Source organism: Ipomoea nil, unplaced genomic scaffold (assembly GCF_001879475.1).
Source record: "Ipomoea nil cultivar Tokyo-kokei standard unplaced genomic scaffold, Asagao_1.1 scaffold3069, whole genome shotgun sequence".
In the NCBI taxonomy this organism is placed as follows: Eukaryota; Viridiplantae; Streptophyta; class Magnoliopsida; order Solanales; family Convolvulaceae; genus Ipomoea; species Ipomoea nil.
Window position 1 is genome coordinate 7,445,378 of NW_017619497.1, and position 23,440 is coordinate 7,468,817.

The 23,440-nt window shown below is 35.9% G+C and overlaps 3 protein-coding genes and 1 long non-coding RNA gene across 9 annotated transcripts; 3 read left to right on the top strand and 1 right to left on the bottom strand.

The window, feature by feature from the left end:
* The first annotated feature begins 1,852 nt into the window (after positions 1–1,852).
* On the top strand, positions 1,853–3,667 carry LOC109165507 (stem-specific protein TSJT1-like). The gene is made up of 3 exons (XM_019314309.1): positions 1,853–2,430; positions 2,518–2,641; positions 3,282–3,667. The coding sequence occupies exons 1-3, from the start codon at positions 1,978–1,980 to the stop codon at positions 3,464–3,466; spliced, it is 762 nt and encodes a 253-aa protein (XP_019169854.1). The 5' UTR covers positions 1,853–1,977; the 3' UTR covers positions 3,467–3,667.
* LOC109165508 lies at positions 2,648–3,254 on the top strand. Its single transcript, XR_002051555.1, has 2 exons — positions 2,648–2,802; positions 2,867–3,254. It is a non-coding gene; the product is annotated as an uncharacterized LOC109165508 (long non-coding RNA).
* LOC109165506 (mediator of RNA polymerase II transcription subunit 16-like) lies at positions 3,607–14,071 on the bottom strand. Of its 5 annotated transcripts, none has more exons than XM_019314308.1 (17): positions 13,642–14,070; positions 12,727–12,795; positions 12,285–12,373; positions 11,581–11,693; positions 11,308–11,409; positions 11,130–11,214; positions 9,680–10,276; positions 8,414–9,032; positions 8,119–8,198; positions 7,501–7,583; positions 7,051–7,287; positions 6,751–6,922; positions 6,281–6,571; positions 6,099–6,199; positions 5,036–5,212; positions 4,175–4,552; positions 3,607–4,068 (listed from the first exon to the last, which is right to left on the bottom strand). In XM_019314308.1, exons 1-17 carry the CDS (start codon positions 13,968–13,970, stop codon positions 3,925–3,927), a joined length of 3,666 nt encoding a protein of 1,221 aa, XP_019169853.1. In that variant the 5' UTR covers positions 13,971–14,070; the 3' UTR covers positions 3,607–3,924. The 5 variants fall into 5 exon arrangements, with proteins under 5 accessions (XP_019169853.1, XP_019169852.1, XP_019169849.1 ...); XM_019314307.1 differs by having other exon boundaries at positions 6,099–6,202; XM_019314304.1 differs by having other exon boundaries at positions 3,607–3,863; positions 3,905–4,068; positions 6,099–6,571.
* A 5,604-nt stretch (positions 14,072–19,675) lies between these two features.
* Positions 19,676–22,063, top strand: LOC109165565 (putative serine/threonine-protein kinase). Of its 2 annotated transcripts, none has more exons than XM_019314390.1 (6): positions 19,676–19,935; positions 20,031–20,143; positions 20,609–20,819; positions 20,896–21,130; positions 21,251–21,405; positions 21,582–22,063. In XM_019314390.1, the coding sequence occupies exons 1-6, from the start codon at positions 19,851–19,853 to the stop codon at positions 21,596–21,598; spliced, it is 816 nt and encodes a 271-aa protein (XP_019169935.1). In that variant the 5' UTR covers positions 19,676–19,850; the 3' UTR covers positions 21,599–22,063. The 2 variants fall into 2 exon arrangements, with proteins under 2 accessions (XP_019169935.1, XP_019169934.1); XM_019314389.1 differs by having other exon boundaries at positions 21,251–21,401.
* Positions 22,064–23,440: the final 1,377 nt, after the last annotated feature.

Below are 23,440 nucleotides of genomic sequence, written 5' to 3' on the forward strand. Positions count from 1 at the left end.
TCAAGGGAAAATCTTACACATTAATGATGCTTTTCAGCCTTTTTTTTTTTGTTTTCAGTTTTGTTTTATTTTGTTTTTCTTTTTCTCTTTTCTCTTATCTCTCTTTTTTAATCACACCGGGACAAACTTCTCAAAAATTACAAAGATGCTTTGAGAGGTTAGGTGTGTGCGTGTCATTTTAAGTCAACAACTCTAATATCATATCCACCTGACAGAATACGATGCGCTGACTAGGAAACGTGTCAATTCCAATCCATTTTCTTTGCTTTTGTGGTAATGGATAAGATCTCAACGGCTTGACCAATTCCTCGTACTCCCAAAACAAATCCAACCGCAAATTAAAATCCCCTTTTACAATTTCACTACTTTCATATTGCATTTTTTTGGGAAAATGGCACTTTTTTCCCCTCTGTTATTACTTATAGCACTTTTTCCCCCTAAATTATTTAAGTGGCAGTTTTTCTCCCTGATATATTAAATGGACATATTTACCCTTAAAATAAATATTTCATTTATTTTATTCTCCAACAAATTATAACCACGATTTGAAAAAATAAAATACATTAAGTGTTAAATTTAGAATATTTTAAAAATAAAAAAATAAAATTTTAAAAGAAAGTTTGAACCAACCATTCAAATTAGATCCAAAATCGTGAACCGACGGTTCAAAATAAAACTCAAATCGCGATTATATATACTTATATGTGAGAGTCAATATAAATGCGAAAAAAAACATACACTATTTGCAAATATTATAATTCTAATTTAAGCTATTGCTAGTAGTTGTTCCGATTTGAACCTCCGGTTCACGGTTCAAGATCCATTTTTTTCCAGTTTACGATTTTAATAAACGGAAACCCAAATATTGGGTTATGTTATGAATCATAACCGGAATTTTTTAATTTGATTGCTATAGTGTTTGGTTGAGTTCGAACCGAACCGGGCAATAATTTGGTGAAGAAGAGAAATAAATAAAATATTTGTTTTAAGGGTAGAAATGTCCATTTAATATTATCAGGGGGAAAAACCGCCACTTCTATAATAATTGAGGGGACAAATGTGAATGCATGAATAACTCAGGGGGAAAAAGTGCTATGAGCATATAACACAGGGGGAGAAAATGCCATTTTCCCTATTTTTTAAAAAAAATTTAAAAAGTGATATATACTCAATTGCAGTCAAATTTTACCCATAAATTCGGTTGGAAGAAAAGAACTAAGGGTGAAAAGAATTATAATTATGTGAAAAAAAAAAAGTTGAAACAAAGTAAAATTTGAAATTACATTATTTGATATAAGAATGAATAGAATTATTGAAAATGCAAAGAGAAGAAATGTTATAAAGATTAAAATGTCTGAATAATAATAATAATAATAATAATAATAATAATAATAATAATAATAATAATAATAATAATAAATGGTAAAAAAATTATTTTCTTCATTTTTCTCTTACCTTTTCTCATTGAATTACAATTTATATAGGAGATGATATGAATTGCAATTTAACAAAATGAGAGAATTACAATTCAAATCAAACACTATAATTCAGGTTTATTATGTTGTAATTGAATTACAACTAAATTGTAATTCGAACCAAACACAATAATTTAGTTATCCAAGAATTATGTTATAATTGAATTACGGTCCAACCAAACAATTTATTATAATCTGGAAAAAGGGAAACAGGTGAGGCACATGGCACGTGGCCTAGCAGTATTTGGCTTGTTTTCTAAGAAAGAGAGTCACGACTTATCCAAAACTCCAAATGGATAATGTCGCCACGTGGAAGTGATTCTCTTCCTTGTCATTTCACTCCTATAAATTCTGCAACAAACCAAAACCCATACCATATTCAGTCATCACAAATCACAATTCACAAAGAAGACAAACACACGTTTCTTTTGTTTCCTTTCAGAGCGTTAAGTTTTCTCATTTGAATTGCAAGAACAAGAAGGAGAAGAAGAAGAAGAAGAAAATGTTGGCAATTTTCCAGAAAGGATTGGTGGATCCACCAAAGGAGCTGAACAGCCCAGCCCCATCGCAGGCATCTATGGAGCTTGTGCCACCACAAGAGGCCATCACCAATTTCTTGTCTGCAAATAAGAGCAATGGGTTTTCTCTGGGATTTGGTGAAAAGGCATTTCTGGCCTATTCTGCTCAAGCTTGCTCAAATCTGAAGCAGCAGAGGCTGTTCTGTGGGGTGAATGACATATACTGCATCTTCCTGGGGAGCCTGCACAATCTGTGTTCACTCAACAGGCAATATGGGCTATCCAAGGGGGCTAATGAGGCCATGCTTGTGACTGAAGCATATAGGACTCTCAGAGATAGAGGCCCCTTCCCTGCACATCAAGTCCTTAAGGATCTGGAAGGCAGCTTTGGGTTTGTGATCTATGATCACAAGGCTGGAACTGTTTTTGCTGCTCTTGTAAGTTCAGCTTCAACTGATAATGAAGCATTTAATCAAATGGGAATTTTGAATTACTCACCAACTAACTTCTGGGTTTGTGGATAGGGTGCTAATGATGAATCAGTGAAGCTCTTCTGGGGCATTGCAGAAGATGGATCCATCATGATCTCTGACAATGTGGCACTCATCAAAGCTAGCTGTGCCAAGTCTTTCGCCCCATTCCCTGATGGTAAGTGATTCATGACTGACCGGCTCAAAGTACATAAACCAGTCTAGGTTGGTCATAGCTTGGTCATAGCTGATCAGCTCTTCTAAGAAGGCAATACCAACTTATAACCTTCCGTCTAGCCTAGTCTAGGTTGGTCATAGCTAACAAGCTCAGCCAAGAAGGTAATATCAATTTATAACTTTCTGTCTAGCCTAGTTGGCCATAGCGACCAGTTCAGTCAAAAAGGCAATACCAACTTATAACTTTCCGTCTAGCTTAGTCTAGGTTGGTCATAGCTGACCAGCTCAACTAAGAAGGCAATACAAACTTATAACCTTCCGTCTAGCCTAGTCTAGGTCTAGGTTAGTCATAGCTTACCAGCTTAGTCAAGAAGGTAATATACCTTAGCCGGTCATAGCTGACTAGCTCAACGAAAAAAACAATGCCAATTTATAACATTGTAGTTATCAAGACAGCAGTCTATGACCAGCTCAACGAAAAAAGCAATGCCAACTTATAACATTGTAGTTATCAAGACAACAGTTTGACCAACTTGGCTGAGTTGTCCCGTTACACACTAAATTTATGTTGGAAATGGTGTGGATACATTATATATTGATATGTGACATATATACTAATGGTTGATAATGGATGGTTGCAGGTTGCATGTATCACAGTGAAAGAGGGTTGATGAGCTTTGAGCATCCAATGAAGCAGATGAAGGCAATGCCAAGAGTTGACAGTGAAGGAGCAATGTGTGGGGCTTACTTCAAGGTGGATCATTACTCCAACTCCAAGGTTAACACAATGCCAAGAGTGGGAAGTGAAGCTAACTGGACTATTTGAGAACAGCATTACCAACCACACAAATCTGACAATAAGAACATAATGCTTTGAGTTTAGATTAGGTGTTTCCTTTGTATCTTTTGTTTGGATTTTGATGTTTATGGTGACTTGTTTCAGCAAATGTAATTTGTTCCCTTGAATGTAATCAATCGCATATTGTCAATTAATTCTATATATGTGCCCAGTTTCTTGAAAGGAAAACGCAATGCATATGTACCTTCAGAAATATACCAAGATTTAAATTTGTCTGTACATTTATACACACAACAAAGACTCCGCCAACCCTCACAAAAATCCTAGGATTCCAGACCTGAGTTTTTGTTTCTCCTGATGAAATGCCCAAAAACATTCTAAGCCGTAAATGTCAGCGCCACAACTGGGAGAAAGCATCGACTAACTGGCGCAAGCAAGCTTAAAACCAACAGGCATCTTCAATGCTGAAAGCGATATTTTCAAGGCTATACAACGCGAACCCATGTCCCACCGCACATTGGACAACCGTATGCCCAGCGGCTGATCCACCATGTTTCCCTCTCGTTATGATTCCCGGGAGTGGCGCCTGGTGGAGTAAAAGCGGAAGTCTGTCGCAGACATCTTATGCACTGCAATACACGAAGAACATTGTAAGTGGAAAAGGAAACCAAGATCGAGTCAGAAATCACAGTTCTCTTGTCAAACTAGTTTTGAATTTCTAAAGTCTAAACCAACCTTGTACCAAACTCCTTCAAGCCCGGTCTTCCAGATGGCGGTCACGACATCTCTACGAGATCCCATTATACCAAGATATGCACCCAGACCTACTGAAGTATTCAAGCCAAAGGCTGCATCTCGCTCAGACATTCTACGTTTCCTTGGCCATAAACCATGAGCTCCGTAGTGAACATCACAGTATTCAGATGAGCTACACTCGAGCAAGTCTCTGGAGGGGCTAAGTCTAGAGTTATCCAATGAACCATTATCCTCCGGATCAGACCAGGGACCACCGTACATATTCCTCCTGTGCCATTCTTCTGCAGGAGGATGGAGTTCTAACTCACGAAGTAGCAAACCTGCAGCATCTGCGCCTCTTGGCCGTGGCATATTCTGCTAGAAGATCGATAAGGAGAAAACAAATAGATTTTCAAAAACTAAAACAACTCACATAAAGACACAATACAGAGAAATTTGGTGCATACTCTGCTGCATGGAGTAGCACAGGATCTTATAAACACCATTAGAAGCCCGAGAGGGACATTATAAATTCACTTCTAACAGACTCCCGGCACTTGTAACTAGGTTTTCTTGGGTTAAAAAGTGGACTTTTTTTTTAATGGGAAAGCGAGGAAAGAAAGGTTCCTATGAGCCAAAGATGGAGAATGGACTGACACAGCGCAATGGGTAAAGAACAAAAACTGGATTGTTGGACCTTGGAGAAGAGAATAATTCAAATACGAGCTTCCTGGGTCAGGCTCAGATATCATGTGAAAGCATCCAAACCAAAATCATATGAGAACCTATTGAAGCCCTAGGACACACTATACATCTGTCTTTTACGCCAAAGTAGGAATAGATCCATCATAGAAGAAGTACCTGCATATGCGGGCCAAGGGAAGCTTCCACAACTTCTGGTAAAACAGTATAGTTCCCATCTATGTAATGAAGCCGAATCTGAATGTTGCTGCTCCCAACTTGAGAAACTGGCAATGGATGTGCCAGCCCTGCTGTCCGACGGCAAAGATCCATTAAAATAAGAAACAGAACCTTCACCTGCATAAAAAAAAAAGACATCAATGGGTCCATGATCCAGAAGGGGAAAAAGGCATGCACTACATGACCCTGATCTCCACTTATACAAGCCAAAGCATGTAGTAACCTCTAAGGACTGCCTTCATTTTTATTTTGATTTAAATAAATTCACGTCCACAGTCCATCCTATTCTCCCATCACCTAAAAGACTAGTCACAACAAGAAACTACTATGTATATAAATAAATCAAACAAATCTTCAAAAAGAGAAAGTTCAAGCTATTGCAGATAAAGTCCTCCTGATCATTTAACAAAGAAAACAAAAAAGAATTTAATTTAAATGTCTAAATTGGCGGTTTAAATATATGTTTTAACTGTATCAACACCACCAGAATATTTATGAGCTTAATATAGTTTAAGGCTGCTCAGTAACACTGATAACAATGAGGAGAACTTTCCCATAAAATACTTTTATCTCCTTCTGTTAACTGCAGTTAACAAAACTATCAGTGGTTTTACTTCTGACACATTCAAACAATCCCATTTGTAATTCAAGAAATGAAACCAAAGAAACAATACGGTACACTGGCCAAACCTTGGCTAGATCCAAAAACTTCAAGATACAGTTGGCCTTAAAAGTCACCAAATTCTAAATGGTAGGAGTTAGTTCATGATTTTATTATTAATATTTTAATAATTAGCAGTTAGCTTACGATACTTTCTTAAATTTGAACTCCAGCTTCTGAATCTCATCAATGGTTTAATTTCAGAATCACAACCATAACTACAATAACTAGCAAGGAGGGCAAATAGAATACCAGCACATAGATAAAAACTCAAGATTTTGAAGCATTAATTGCATGGAAAAAAAAGTTGAAACAACTGTGACGAAAGACTAATAGAAGTACCTCATCATATGTGTATCCTTGTCCAGCATTGCCAGAACCTATCCTTGACCGGTTAGATAGACCATCCTCAGATCCCTTTCCGCCAGAGCCAAGTTGACCGCCTGCTGTTGGTTTAGAAACAGAGTTGGATTCTTCTACTTTGGCAAGAGAAATGGGTTGAGGTTTTTGCATAGAAGAGTCACCTTTCTTTTGAATATACTGGGGCAATTGTGTTCGACGAAAGAAAAAACAGAAATGCAAAAGTTGACATAGTCGGTGAAGAAAATGGCAATCCCCAATAAGTCTAACTGCAGGAGTTCCTGGAAAAGTGCCAGTATTGATACTTATTGGCATAAGAGTTGATGGACCACTAATCGGGTTCGGGGCTGAACTTGGAACACTATCAGCAGTGCTACTAATCTTAGCTATAGCACCCTGTACCCATGCTTGCATCTGTGTACTTCCAGTAGAACTTGCAGTGCCACCTTGAGCCCCTATATAAAGGGCAGACCGTTGACAAAATATATCAAGTCAACAACAATTCAAAGGAATCCAAAGATGGTTGAGATAGACCCTCTTAAATCAAAGAAGGGTCACTCTGCTTTCATTTTCTGAAAATAAAACCTTTTTAAAATAATACAAATTAAAAGATGCTAAGCACATGCACACTGACCCTGAGTTGTTGTAGGAGGAGCAGAACTTTGGATAGGACTGCTCACCATATTCCGACTCCCACCGGTGCCTGCAGTAACAGCATGACTTGCTAATGTACGGCAAAAACTTGCATAACGCCGCAAACGTGTAATAAAGTGAGATGCTAGATCAAGTATTGCATCAACATAAGCCTGCATTACATTGCTCTGAAAATTACAACTCAATCCTAGTCTTTGGAAACTCTTTTCGGGGGGGGGAAAGGAAAAACTTCACAGAGAGAAGCCAACAGAATTTATATAAGATGAATATTATATGAGACCTGGATACTTGGAACTAGAAGTGGATCAACAGCCATTGCTTCAGGATCAGTACCAAATAGTGTTTCGCTTGATGCTTGCCATGGTTCTGGGAACAAAGCTGAAGGATTCACTAAAGCTGATTCAATTCCTTTGCCAAGCATATCCAATAGCAACCTTGCTTGCATGTCAAGTACCATAGCCCTGACTTCTTGAGCATTTGTACCTTCTAGAAGCCTACATTTTATCCTGTCTAGACTCTGAATGAAGCCAGGATTTTATAAGAACCAAAAAAAAAAGCCAGTAAGGATCTCGTCTCCTAAAAGAGTAAAGTACAATCTATGTTCACATGCATTTATATGATCAAATCAATACAAACAAATTAAACTTCCACATAGAACTGATAAGTGATAACGCGAATTATTGTTTCAATAATTAGTTTATGGAGATGCCAATATGTAAGTGAAACATACAGGTCCATATTGCTGCCTGTGGTGTGTAGAGGGAAGAGAGTGGAAGTCTGCATCCAATACTGCAATGACACTGTTCAATGAAACTGAAACAGAAGAAAACTTTGTAAGGATGAGCCGGTTCAATTGCAAAAGTGAATTATGCTCTAGTGAAGAGGATACTGGATACCAATTGCAGACAGGTAGAATTGTAGAAATGCAGAATAGTATTACCCTGGCTCTTTAAGTGCCGCAATAGTTATGAAAAAAGAAAAAATAAAAACACAAATGTGCAGCACATGCAATCTGTTTCAAGTTGAGTAATTATATAAAAGGATTACTATAGCAACTAGAAACAAAAAATGTGCAACTCATACAAATTGTACTGCCAGACAGATTATCATATAATGAAGTTCCATATTTACCACAATAAATGATTTGTACTGCCAGACAGATTATCATATAATCAAGTTCCATATTCACCACAATAAATGATATCACTGAAAACAACAATCTTATATTAATGATGATTATTAGATGCCAGATGTTTAGGAAATGCCCCTCTAGAAACAGGATAAGACATACAGAACCCCAAGGGAATTTGAGGATAAAAATTTGAATGAAATATTGATCAACTCTTACCAATGCCATCTTCTGCAGCACTTTGTGTACACCCAACAGCATCCCACCAATCAATCCCCACTAAAAGACTCCACCAAAATCTACCAAATAAAGCAGATCATTTAGTAAGCAGTAGCATTATTTAAAATAATAATATTATTATTATTGTTATTTTTATTATTATTATTACAATAATAATAATAATAAAAATAATAATAATAATAATAAGAAGAAGAAGAAGAAGAAGAGACATCAATGTAAATCATGCACCATGTATACAATTGAAAATCAAACAAAAGCTATAGCTCCAAAATACCTCTCTGCAACAGCACGTTCCCATGTCGCAGAGTTAGCTTTCACCTGATTACTAGGAACAGCAGGGGGCAGAACACGGATTATCTTCAATATGGAACAATCCTTGCTCGTATCATGCCAAACAGAAGCTGAGCAACAACTGGTTGAAGAGAAAGCAGGAGCAGCGATTGCAGACCCAACATTAATATGGTAGCTGTCAACAGCGGTGAAACTTGAACCTGAGAATACATGAACCCCTCCTCGTAAAAAAGCAACTGCGATTTCACCCCCATGAGCAGAATAAACAATCCGGGCAAGGGTTCTAATATCACTTGGAAGATCAAAAGGATCAAAAGAGACCCTCTTTGCCATCTCAACAGCACTGTCAGAAACATTTTGTACACCAGACGCAGGTATGGCTCCTGCTGCTCGGGGACACTTGAAATCATTAGATGCTGGAATGCATTTAATTACTTTACTCACCCACACTGTCTGCTTTGGTGCCTGACCACCAAAACTGGATGTGGGATTACCAAATATTTGATGGAGAACAACATCCTCCACAGATGATTCCCAACGTTGAACTCTCCATCCCGTGATTGAAGGGCCTTCATCAGGATCATAAGGGGACATGTATTGTCCTGAGTAAATAAAAATGAGAAATAAATTAAAGAACACAGGAATATGGAACATTCACTCCAAAGCAATTAGTAGCTGACTAGATCCATTTATTTAGATATTAAAAATTTGTTACCCAGTTTCAGTGAGACGCCAATGATTATAAAGATGAAGCAACACAGAGATCTAAGTTAGTCCCAGGACAAAAGTATAACTAATAAACCAGAATGTATGGTATGCTCAGTTTTTGATCACCAAAGGTAAGGCATGCAGGGAGGAAAATAGAGTAGTTCTCACAAACTAAGAAGCATGTAACCACTCAAATTATTAATTACGGAGTAGTTCACAATATTATGACAATAAAACATCTTAATTAGTTCACACTTCAAAATAGTGAACATTTACTTTAAAAATAATGAACATTATAACCATGAATAATCATTATACTTATGCGATACACCTATAACTAACAATTTGAGAAAAAGTTAAGAGGAGATATGAAGAGCAATGAGATTATTAATATGTGCAACACATGTACACTTTACAAGTTCCAGAAAAATGCTGTAACAAAAAGCATCATCTATAAGATACACACAACAAGATGTATTGCAGAGTCACCAAATGCACTCAGCAAGTAGTAAAAACAGATTATAACAAGAATGAACCATACCCTCAACTATCACAACAGCTATCACATAACCACCACGAGTAGGATCAAATGCAACAGCAGTGACACCAGAACCCCATGTAGTGTTAGCAGCTGACTGAGCTGCAGCCTCAGGACTCACATATGCAGAAAAGTTGGAAACTGGTGAACAATGAAGAACTACCATGTCACTGTAGTCTTGCTCTGTATGTTTCTTCCCTAGTTTTGCTTCTTGTAATAAAAACTCTTGCCAGCTAAACAAATATGCAGCCAGAGGAGAAAAACCATCCCATGAAGGAGGATTAAGTGATGGTGGAACCCCATTGCTCACACTTGCCTTCTGAGTTGCTTGAAATCCATTCCCAGAACCAGGTGTAACCTCCCAAACAACTACAGTAGATGGATTCACAATTGGAACACCTGCCACATGCATGGCTCCAGAATCTGTTATGATAGCATCTGCAGCCATGATGCCACTGGGTCCAGCTCCCAAGAGCCCTTTGCTTGTACAAAACCACTTTGATGGTTCACCACTCTGATTGGGTGGCCATTGTGACCAATGGAGCTGAACAGATCCTGATGAGAAGACAGAGCATACACACAGAAAATTTGGCCATCCAGCTGCATCCAAACCAAGCAACTTCTATTGATTAATGGATTTAAGTAAAGAAACCAGAAGGGATTAGAACATGACCCATAAAGAGTATAACTCTAGCAGTGAAGAGAAGAATACACTATGGCAATCTATGCAGATCATAGAAGTGTACATAATTTTCCAAATTATTTAAGGATCAAAAACACCAAAGTTTACAGGTGTTGGAGCCAGTTAGAATTCACACTTTCAAAAAAGACAAGGTGTCCTAAAAAGATGGTCATCCCAGATACAACCAAAAAGCAGATGAAACAAACAATGCAATCCAACAACAACACTTAGCTCCTCCCTCCATCCCTCCCCCTCTCATTGTCTAGAAAAGACCCTCAGACAAGGAAAATTGGAGAAATCTGAGTCTACAAATGAGTGAATGACAGGTAACCTTAACTAAAAAAACAAATGTAATGTTACAGATTGATCTTAAAACTAAATTTGAAAGGGTGGGGGGGGGGGGGGGGGGGGGCTTGTATCTGCATTCTTATCAGAAATGCCAAGAGAGGACCAAGATAAATTCTGACACTACCAATAAATTATGGAAAAGATCAGCTTATGCGAGTCCTGCCAAATCTAGCAGAAATAGAAGGGAAAAAAAAAAAAAAAAAAAAAAAAGATTTGTCCATGAACTAGTAAATCAAAAAAACAGGACAATTCATTCATTTGAGATATAATTCCTTCCATCAATTTCCATACTGACCAACGAGGGAGAAAAAACTCAGAATAAGCTATTCGGTAGCCATTTAACAGAACTAAGCAATAAACCAACCTAAACCAGATACATTGCTATAAATTGCTAGCGAAAAGGAAAGCATATAAAGAAAAAACCTGGAGGTTGTGGTTGCTGGGAAAGGAATTTCTCCTCAAATATTGACTTAGAGGCATTACCAGACCTTGATGAAAGCCACCTATACTAATTTTATACAAAACCAAATAAATTTAAGAAAACATGAAAAATGAAATATGTTTCAAACAAAAGAAGTATATTGTAATTATAATTGCATACCGGAGACACCCCTGACATCCACTTAGTTACAACTGCAATATCCTGCCGCCATTCATATTCTTTCTGCCAACAGCTAGCATCTCTTACCAGATTAACCGGACCCTGAGTGACCAAACCAAGCATAAAAAATTACACTTGAGAGGGGGGAAAAAAAGAAGTTGAGCAGTATTAAAATATATGAAGTTATATCTAATAAGTTTGTCCAACTAGAAGCTAGAGAAGCTATTTAAGAAAGAACTAAATAGAGACTTAACTCCATTAAAGCAAACTTACTTGAGAAGGTTGAGTCCAGATAGTTATTCTTCCATGGAAATTAGCAATGAGAAGAGCACGAGGACAAGAAGTAGGGGACCACTCAATAAATTGAACCAAGTCACGAGGTGAATCTGTATAAAAAAAAAAAAAATTTTTAAAAAAAATCCAAAGCAACATATTAAGTTGAGTTGTAAAGTAACAACAAATATGCGGTCACTGCAGTATCAACATACTAAACACAAAAGAATCATTAATCATCACTTCAAACAAAGTTCATTTGAAGCCAATGGTAATAAAACCAATTAAGCAGCTATCAACTAAGCACATACAACAATGAATTGGCATGCATGAGAAGTTGCAATGTATAGTAAACTATCACTATGCCCTGATGATTCAGAAGTTATTTCAAGTTTATGGGCCAATACATCAAGGCAAAAGCCGTTTACCAATTTCTCATTAGAGAATGTTCAATTCCAAAGCCAGTTATTTAATGAATGTTTTCATACAATTACAGATTTTAGCACAAGTAATGAGTCCGCCATATGCAGAGTAATACTTTTGGATTAGCACACAAAACCAAAGCAAACAGTAAATTACTAAATTTTCATCAAACCAAATGATCATAAGCATCTTTAAACAAACTCTTCTCATCACCACACCAAATTTTAGGTAAGTGCCACAGCTGAGCCACACAATGACACTAGAAAGGTTTATTTCAATACCTGCAATAACGTTAAAAACTGTGCATTCAGTTGGACGCTCTGGGATCACAATATGTATGGGGATCCAAAACGGTGGGTTTGCATTTGAACTGTCCCATAATCAAAATAAATAAATGTTAATGTTAAAGCACCAATTATATACAAAAAGATTTTCAAATTTTAATAAAGAATGAGTAGGTGAATTTTTTAACTATGAACACCTTAACATTGGATTTTGCTTATTTTGATTTTTTTTAGTTCTTGGAAAGCATTGAGCCCCTTGCACTTGTTCATTGCTTGGGGGAAATGGAAATGTTCAACTATATGCCTTTAATGTAAAATTATGAGTTAGCCAATACATTTTCTTTATTTTGATAAGGGAATAGTGTGCGTGTAAATGTGTATGCATATTTATTATACGATTTACTGTAACAGATAAATGCATCAAAAAGGATGCTCTGACCTTGGGATTCTTGCACAAGTTTCAGATGCACATGCTATGGCATTCAGCTTTCCACACCATGCAACAGCACTAGGTAAAAACAAAAAAAAAAAAAAAAAAAAAAAAAGGAAAATCAAGATGGATAACAATATATCTCATTATACAAGATACAAAAAAAAAAAAAAAAAAAAAAAAAAAAAAAAAAAAGGCAAGAGGGAGGTAGCATTGCCAAATAGAAATGTTTAGAGCTTGTTCAACCCAACTTAAGCTCCTTGAAAAATATGTTTTTTTCCAGATTATCTAGCCTTAAAATCCTTCTCAATTTCTTAGTGCTTGACATTGGTTTCTACTTTTGCACATCCTTGATAACTAAGGTAAGCAATAGTATGTCATTCATTCGTAACAGAAACATATTTTTGGATTGAATATAATTCAATAGGTAACTGAGTAACTCCCAAATGCGAAAGGAATCTAAAGAAGATCCATGCCATTGTCAGAACTAACATAATTTACCCATTCCCATTTCCATAGCTAAAATACATGGCTGTTCTAAAAGTATAGGCAAGTTCCATGTTGGAATTGTGAATAAAGTCCATCACATAAATACATATCAGTACTTGACCCATTGCAAATCCAGAAAATATATCCATGGTACAGTTACCAACAAAAAAAAAAAAAAAAAAAAAGTTAAGGTCCTTCAATTTTGCAATGGAGCAGTTTCACTCATTTATCCTCTACTTTGTGATATGCATAAAGTATCCAAGAATTTCATTTCTAATATAACTCAGAAGGCACCCCAAATTAATCAAAATGAATGAATTAAGGTCAATATTTTGTTTTTGAAGCTGAAGTAAATTGTTTTCTGCCTTGTTCAAGTGGAAATTCAGTCCAGATCAAACTCCAACAATTCAAACTAAGGGAAACACTGAACATCACCTGAAATTACGACAGAGCTCCGGCACACTCATTTTATGCAGCAAGTTCGACCTAGGCTGTTTAAGCCGGATGCAAAAAACCGTCGCGGGACCAACTGGATCCTCCTCCATGGGATCATCTGCTGCTGCTGTTGCTGCTACCACCGCCGTGGCCATGGCAGTGTCCTTGTCCGTCACCCCCGCAGCTCCAACACCGTCCTCGGCAATTTCCACCTTGTCGGGAGACTTGGAAGCTTCAAGAACTGCGTTAGAGTTAGCGGAAGAGGAATCCTCCTCAGAGTCCTTAGTAGCATCTGCTGGTGCTGGTGGAGCAATTGGATTGGTGGTCATTTGAATAACAAAATGAAAAGACCAAAAACCCTAATATAAATTTTATATATTATTGGACTTCTGTATGTATAGAGAGAGAAAGTGGTGGTGCCGAAAGTCTCCAATTGAAGGCGACAGGAAGCACTGTGACAGTGTATGAAAGAGAAGAGTGGGGTTAGGGTTTGGAAATTTTGGGGGCGTATAGACAACTGAGGTCTGAGGAGATTCCAGGTACTGTTTGTGATTTTTTTATTTTTTTTTTGTATTTTCCTTTTACCATAACACTCTATATAAAACTCTGCAATCGAATTTTGTATTTTTTTAGTACTATTAACTCTATTATAAGGTAATATATGTTCTATATTTTTTATCTGTTACAATCTGAATAGTCAATATCCGATTAGGTTCAATCCTGTAACATTCTCTTAAAGAGAGCCATACAGGTGTCATCAAACTGCTCGGCAAGAATATGTATTTATTAAGGAAAAATTTTTGAAATTTAAAAAAAAAAGAAAGAAAAAAAAAAAGAGGCAAATTGATGTCAGTGTGTCTTTGGAAGGGGGACAATGGGCATATTGCTTTAAAAAGTGCTCTTTTTTTATTTTAGGTTTTCTTTAAAATGTTGGTGTGGGTTAGTTAGACTGTTAGTTAGCTTTGGATCAGTTTTGTATAATGTGATTAAGCTATGAAGTCTTATTGTTAGTTGAGAGAGTTCCTAGCCTTGAATTAAGACTTTTAAGTTTCATGGTTAGTAATTATAGAGTATAATTTAGAACTATAATCTCATATTAGAAGTTCAAGTTTCACTGTAATTATATTTCAATACTTAAAAAAAATGAAAAATCAACTACAAATATCATAATTAAATCGCTCTAACACACTTTGCAATCAAAATAATCCCAATGGAGACATTGAAAACGGCCCAAGAAGATGACTCGTAACAAGATAAATGACCGACCTAGACCGAGATAGACGAACCAAACCCAATATTAGGGATCATGGACCCAAGTTTGGCAACCCGGACACGGCCTCCGAAGTAGGTCCCGGAATGGCGAACTTTGACGTGATCTCACAACCCACTCTGATATAACTAGGTTGTCCTATCCTAGACAGCTAGGTATGATTCATACACAACTTCCTTTATAATATTATTACATGAATCAAGTAAATATTATTACAATCATTTACCTTTACTATTTTACACTATTTATTATTTATACAAACTTACTTATTTGTATATCCCATATCAATTTGTTCCATCAAACCCAAATATATAAAGCATGAAATTCAAAACAAACAAAACACAAACTATGAATCATGTGTCACCGAATATTCATTACAAAATTTCGCTTTCTCATCGAATATGAAGCATGCAACAATTTCATTTGCTCCCTACTACATATACTTTAGAATGATATTAAGTGAAAATATTTATCATTGGACATATAATTCAATATACTCATTAATTTACACAATCATCCAGAACTTACATACTTAATTTCTTTTTAAAAAGTCATATTACACAATAACTAATAATTACATGTGTGTGCGTGAGTTGAGGTAACAAAGAAAATTCACATCCACTATCTTATAACTAGAGCCGTCAAAATGAGTTTAACTTGCCAAGCTAGATCGTCCGGCCTTGCAAAAGTGATAGAGTGGGCTCAAAATGTTATGACCTGTTATATATATAAGTATATTAGTTTGGCTGGCCCGCCATGGCTAGTAGGCCTACATCGGGGCAGGCTTTGTTATAGCATTCCCATTAGGGGTATTGTTCACGATTTTTTAGGAGAAATTGTCACATTGGATGAGAGAGAAGCATGTGAGAGAATGCTAGAGGTCCTGCTAATTTGGAAATTTTGTTAGTTTGTGGGGTCCAGCTGTGAAAAAGGAAAAGCCGCACGCCATGTGTGTGAAGAATAATTCGCGCCCAGCCTGGCGCGTTAGTTACTTTTTTTTTTCTTTCCTAATTCAGCTTTATTTTGTTTTCTTTTCCTTATTTTTTATTTCCCCTCATTCTCTCTTTCCTAATCACACTTACAAAAATTCATCAAAAATCACATCAAAATTCCCACTATTGAGGATGCCCTTAGGTCCACCAAATGGCGGGCCCCACCATGTCGTCCCGCTTTCACAGTTCTACTTATGATGTGTGCTAAGTAAACCTCGTTATGGTGTAATAGTCTATAAACTACACATGAGATGTGAAACACATTAGGAAGATCATGTGCGACGAACTCGAGAATGTGTTGACAATATTGAACTCGTTACTTTCAAATATAATAATCATACTCTATTCATACTCGTAAAAATAAATATTCTATCAATTAAAAAAAATCATACTCTATCAACTCAATCACTTCTATCAGAACATGATGTATAAATTTTACATACAATTAGTATTGTTTTCATAAAATAAAACATGTCTGACTTTTGATGATTGGTGTCCAGCAGTACAAGAATGATTGGGAAGAATGTTGTACAACTATATATCCACAGAGCTGTAATTAGTTAATAATATTAATAAGGATTATTCAAAAGATGAATAGGAAGGTCAACTAAATCTAACTAGATTGGAATTGAATGAGTCGGAGACAGGAGAAATGAGAAAAGTAAAAAACATAGAAAATTGACTGAACGATGATTATATGGTGTGACCACATGCCACTTGAGGCGTGAGTGCGTAACGGCCAATCCTCTTTGGAAAGATCTACGGACGGACTAAGAATAGTAGGCGTAGCTCAGTACACAATATTAAACGGGAAAATGACGGCAGAGCTACTTATGTCAAACGTTATAACGTGTTTGTCTAATTACCTCAAGTGCACGGCTGCGTCACCCTGATATCACGCTACTGCCTCATATATATTAGTGTGAAGTGGTTTTTATATTTGTGAAGAAAAATGTTTTTTTTTTTGGTAGAAGGGGGTTACCCAGCTGGTCTAACGACTAGCACATTATGGACTTATCATCCATACTCAGCATATCATGTATTAAGATATTGATAAATACTCCGTATTAAGATATTGATAAAATTTATTTTAATTTTAGAACGTTCGATACAATTCCTTTTTTGTTGGTACAAACTATAAAGTAATTAAATGATGCTATATTAGTACCCTTACTATCATAGTTTATATGTTATACTCACTATTTATTACTCAAATTAATATTTATTTATTTATTTTAAATTCTTTTACATAATTTTCAAATTCAACTTTGAAATTTAACTTATGACATGTTTGGAAACTTGGAAAATTTATGAGTTCCCAGTGTTTGACAAGAGGGAAAAAATAATGCCATCAACGAAAAATGTGCTCTTAGTCTATGGAAAATGGGTATGTTTTATAGGAAAATGATTTTTATTTTTTATTTTTTTATTTTTGTTGGGAAGATATTTTCAAGTTTTTGACCAAGCTTTGCCATATCTCTACAAACCAAGCTCTGCCCTCTCTACCAGACCAAGCTATCAGAAACCAGTTTGGCTGACGGGTTTTGGAAACCAGTCGCCCAGACTAGTTTCCGGTGCGACACCATTCTGGTCGACTGGTTTTTGAGCGGTGATTTTGTGATCTCTCCTTGGTTATTTTGTTTTGATTTTGATATGCTCATTTTTTGTAAAAGTGAACCAAACACACAAAGACAGTTTTATGCTGTGTAGCCAACCATTAAAAAGAACTCATTCTCCATAAAATATTTTATAAAAGTCATTTTCCTGCTTTCCAAACGGGCCCTTATAGACTTGGAAATAGGAATAGGTGATAATTGGTAAGTGAATTGTTAATGCAATTACAATGCTGAATAAAGTCAAACTCTATGATTAAGACCCAAGCCAAATTTAAATCAGTTCCATAGTGGTAAGAATACTAGATGTCATATGTAAAATGAACAAAAATTTACTACTTTTAAGTTTTAAATATATACAATTATTATCAAAGACTACAATAAATTAAATTGTAAATAGTTTTAGTCAAAATTCACAAATAATCGGATAAAACGAAAAACATACTCCGTATAAATTACTAGGAATATAACATTATTGTTCTAGAACTACGGAGTTAAATTCGTGGTTAGGTTGTTGTACTCAAGCAAATGGATGTAAAATAATGAATACAACAAATAAATATAGAAAATGCAAAGGATTTCAAAATTCAAATGGAAAGATAACGATCCACTGGTCAACCATAATTGTGAGATCTAATTGTACCGACAAGACAAGAGAAGATAAGGCCCTCAGGTCTTTTTCACCCCTCACCAAAAACCAAAACTGGCCGGCTTCCATTTTTCTAACGTGGGAAATGGGAATATGCAAAGATAATCGCACAACTATGATTAATTAGTCAAAGGTCTATCAACTTAATTTCCTTCTTTCTAAAAGAGTTAATTACCAAAATCTCATCATGACATTTTCTTAAATTGGTTCCTTGATTTTTATTTGTACTGAATTTTAAGTCAAAGTGATCCTCCGACTTAATATGTTTGATTAATTGGAAACAAAGGTTCTGTTTTGCAAACCTAGCTGAAAAGTTATAAGCTAGGAGCTGAAAGTTGAAAATGAGCTGAAAGTTGAAAAGCTATAAGCTCGGAGCTGAAAACTGAAGAGATGTTAAGCTAGTTGTTATGATTGAAAGTGTTTGGTAAAATTAGCTTTTTGATAAGCTGATAAATGTAAAAAGACTAAAAATGACATCTTCATAAAATTTAAATTAGTTTGTTTACATATTAAAATTTAACATTTTGTCTTTAAAAAAAATTAACATTTTGAAATAAAACTATTAGCATAATCATGATCTAGCATCTCATAATGAAGTAACAATATTGTTGCAAATCTCATAATAATAATAATAATAATAATAATAATAATAATAATAATAATAATAATAATAATATTAATATTAATAATAATTGCAGTGAAAGTTGTGGATAAAGGAGGAGAGAAAATGGTTTTAAGTGTGAAGGATAAATTATGTTATTTCTTTAAAATAATAAAGATAAAGATAGAAAACAAGTTAGGAAGCTAGGAGCTTATTTTGAAACATTATTCCAAAATAAGCTCTTATTTTAAGCTAGGAGCTTATTTTGGAAACATTATCCAACAGAGCTTAAAGCTTATTAGTAACTTAAAATAAGCTATAAGCTCCTAAATAAGTTCTGCCAAACAGAGTCAAAATAGAAGATAAAAAATGAGAAACAAAATAAACAAGAGAAAAATGGGATGTATCTCGAACTTCTTCCAATAAATAAATATAATTTTCAAATGAAAATATATAACTCTAATGAAATGTAAGAAAAAGAAACTTCTAAAAAAACTAAAATTTGTTTTATATATAATATATAATACGATACGATACGATACAATTTATGATGAGTGTTTAAGTTATAATAAATTTTGTGAGGTTTAACTCCATGGTTCTATATTCACAAAATTCATCATGAGCGATGAAGACTCTCACACAGAATAAATGACTCAAAAAAAATATGGGAGTTTAGAATTAGTTTTTAAAATTAAAATGTAATGGTATGAAATAAAAATTGTAAGAAAAATTGTAATAAAGTATGATTATTAATGAATGATAAGTACAGAAGATTGAATGACTCATTATTAGCTACACGCAAACAACTAACTAACGACGACTCCTCTTTTGTCACAACCGCAAAACTGCGATCACACACCCCCTGAAGTGCTGCAAATTGCAATCCAGTACACGAGGTCACTGTCGCCTTGTCAACCTCAAAGTCTTCAAATTCCACCTTTCATTTCAGACAGATATACATAATTCAACTCCAATCACGACAACCTCGAACGCAGAGGAAAATTTAGCTCTTCACGGTTTTTTTTCGTTGTGTTCATGTCGAATGTGTGATCAGAATCGGTAGTTTTTTTGCTGTATTAACGTAATGAGTTGTACCTGCTTTGGTGCATCGAGCGTGCGCCGCAATAGGACGGGAAATTTGGCCCAGCAAGAATCATTCGACGCTGGAGGTTAGTTTAATTTCTTCCTGGCAAAATAATGGGATTTAGTTGCCGGTCTTCTTGTCGGGAAGTTTACTTTTTGCTTTAATTTTATGGTTTCACAGATAACTCGATTGCAAGGACGAGAAATTTCTCGTATGATGAGTTAAGAACTGCGACGAATAACTTCGGACAGGTTAATAAGATTGGGAGAGGAGGTTTTGGGACAGTTTACAAGGTACAATTCTCTGTTGTTGTGTTCTCCTGTTATCAATTTATCGTATTATGATCACTTCTGATCTGCACGTACTCTGGTTTCAAATCTGTGTATGCTGTCAATACGGGCTGACGGGTTGAGGTGGGCCCGCAGGGCCAGGCGAAAAAACCCGTTCCTTGGCAGGCTGTTATTTTCAAAATTCACCCCTACCTAAATAGGCTGTCAAAATTCCTTGGCAGGCTGTTATGTTGATTCCTTATCCCTTTACAAGGTTATTGTTCTTTCTAGATTCTTATCCATGATCCCTCTGTTAATATGTTGATTCCTGAAGTAGCCAAATACTACCCAGTTTGCAATATTTCCTTTATTATGCATAGCAAAATTTGTATGTCAGCATATTGGTAATATGTCTTTTAAGTGACTATAATGGCTGGCTATGCAACTGCTTACATAGTTACATGTCTCTAATTCTTAACTATTTCAAAGGGAACCTTAAAAAACGGGCGACAAGTTGCTGTGAAGGCATTGTCTGCTCAATCGAAGCAAGGAATTCGCGAGTTTCTGACAGAGATTGAAACCGTATCGAATGCCAGACACTCGAATCTGGTTGAGCTGATTGGCTGCTGTGTTCATGAAAACAACCGGATCTTGGTCTATGAATATTTGGAAAACAGGAGCCTCGATCGAGTGTTGTTTGGTAAGTGGTGACAACTGAAAACCGAGTTCATAGTATGCAACAAAAACAGTACTAAAAACAGCGCTTATGTTTGCAGGTCAAAGCGGGGCTGTGAAATTGGAATGGCACACCAGAGCTGCGATTTGCGTAGGCACTGCAAGGGGTCTCGCTTATCTTCATGAAGAAGTCGAACCGCATATCGTGCACAGGGACATTAAGGCTAGTAATATATTACTCGACAAGGATTATACCCCGAAGATAGGGGACTTTGGACTGGCTAAGCTTTTCCCAGATAATATCACCCACATCAGCACGCAAATAGCAGGAACATGGTAACTCCCTGCTCGAGTTGCACTCGAAACCGGGTTCTTGTGTATGCATCTTCGTTTTTTTCAATATTAAGATGCCATTCTTATTTCTGACACATTATACATTCGTTTTTCTCCGTGTAGTGGCTATCTGGCACCCGAGTATGTATTAGCTGGTCAGTTGACAATGAAGGCCGATGTCTACAGCTTTGGTGTCCTAATACTTGAAGTTGTGAGCGGGAGGAGCAGCTCGAGCATGAACTGGGGAGGACAACAGAAAGCCCTTCTCGAACGGGTGGGTAAGAAGTAATCATTCGCGAATAACTGCACATTTGGATCTGGCCGTGCACAGAGCCCCACATTGAAAATATAAGAGATAACATATGAGTTTATAAGGACATGAGTTAGACTAGCTAATTGATTAGATTCAATCTTTTAGTCTGGCCTGGCCCTGAATAACCGTTTAGTCAAACAGGCATGGAACTTGTATGACGAGGGGAACATGTTGGAGCTGGTGGATTCAGAGGTGGAGAGATTTCCCAAGGAGGAAGTGTTGAAGTACATGAAGGTGGCCCTTCTCTGCACCCAAGCAAGTGCGAGCCGTCGGCCAACGATGAGCCAGGTCATCGACATGCTCACGAGAGACGTTCAGCTAAACGAGAAGGAACTCCGGCCGCCTAGCTTGTTCCAGACTTCAGACGACGACAAGCCTGTCGCCGCCTTGCTCTTGAAACAAAGACTAACCGAAACGTCTACTAGTTACCATGGGAGTTCTATTACCCTTCCAATCACTGAGGTGATCCCTAGGTAATGATAGTGCAGAATCTTGATGGTATCTTCAATTTACAGAAATGAGTATAGAATAGAGTTTTGTTATACTATGATTTGGCAATTGTCCATGGTTCTGTGACAGATTTTTCCTCTATAGTTCTATTAATTTTGTATGTTTTTTTTTCCTCATTCCATGCATTCATATGTCCTCTAGAATCAATGGAATTGCAGAATGGCAGTGAGAAAAAAGAGTGATACAAAATTTAAAACAGAAGATTTTGACAGGAAGGAAAGGATAATGGCAAATCCGGGTTCAAAATACACAATTTACATACTGAATGCTCACGGTATAACTATTGTTCGATCAATCATTATTGTGTTGACCATACTATATACAAATAATGTACTTTTAGTATATTAAAAATGTAAATTGTATTCATGAAAAATATATTATTTAAGTACTGAAAGTACATTATTTTGTATAATGTACATCTAATACATGAATAATGTACTTTTAGTATATTAAAAATGTAATTTTTTTTGTTATAATTCACACAGTGCTATGTGAATCATGGTACAGACAATAATTTGTCCAGTTGGATAGCAACATTCAATATGAGTTATATTTTATTTTCAGAAAAAGAATTAAGAAATAAAATCAATTTTATTGAACAAGTCTGGATTGGGCTTCCAACCCAATTGGTGTATAAACTTTCACAAAAGTCACAAACCAGCCCAGTGAACAGGCCCAATACATAAAGCCAGCTTATAAGAAAATTGGGCTTAGAAGACTGGCTGCTTGCCCAAAGCACAATTCAATTTTATTTTTTTTTTTAAACACAATTCAATTAGTTGATCAATTTAATAAATGATTAAAACGTATTGTACTAGTAATTACAGTGTGCTGGTTTCAGTGGTTTGAATCATATTGCTTTCATGATAGATAGCAATATAGATTTGAGTTGTTAAAGACACTAGATAAAATATATTTTGTGATTTACTCATTTACTATGACCTTATACAAGGTAAGAGCGTCGTCACAATATATAAACTAATAATTGAAGGGATGAATGAAAGCAATGCCTGTTAGGACTGATAGCCGTATGGTGAAGAGTTCATATCCGAACCCCACGTGGATAATAGGTTCCTTTTGTAGGTAAAAACATTCGGATCATGTTCCACTAGCTGTTACAGTATATCCAGCGATTTATTGATTTAGTTAACTTTAAGGGTAGGAAGTTATGAGTTGAGGAGAATTTTTTTGGATAATAAATGGTTTATCGTCATTACTCAAAGCACTAACATAAATTTTACTCATATATTTAGAGGCAGAGTCATGTGGACTTAGAATTAATCTGACGAAACTAAAATCACTTAAATTATGTGATGAATTGGATCAAGAAGAGTTTTAACGCCAAATTTATTTTTATTATTTTTTGAATATACAAGGTAGGTGGGGTCTAAACTAGACACACGCAAAACCTTGGAGTCTTGATTGAAATGCAGTAAAAATATTAGATCTGAGATCAAGGGTCGTAGAACTGCCACGTCATCGCGTTCTCT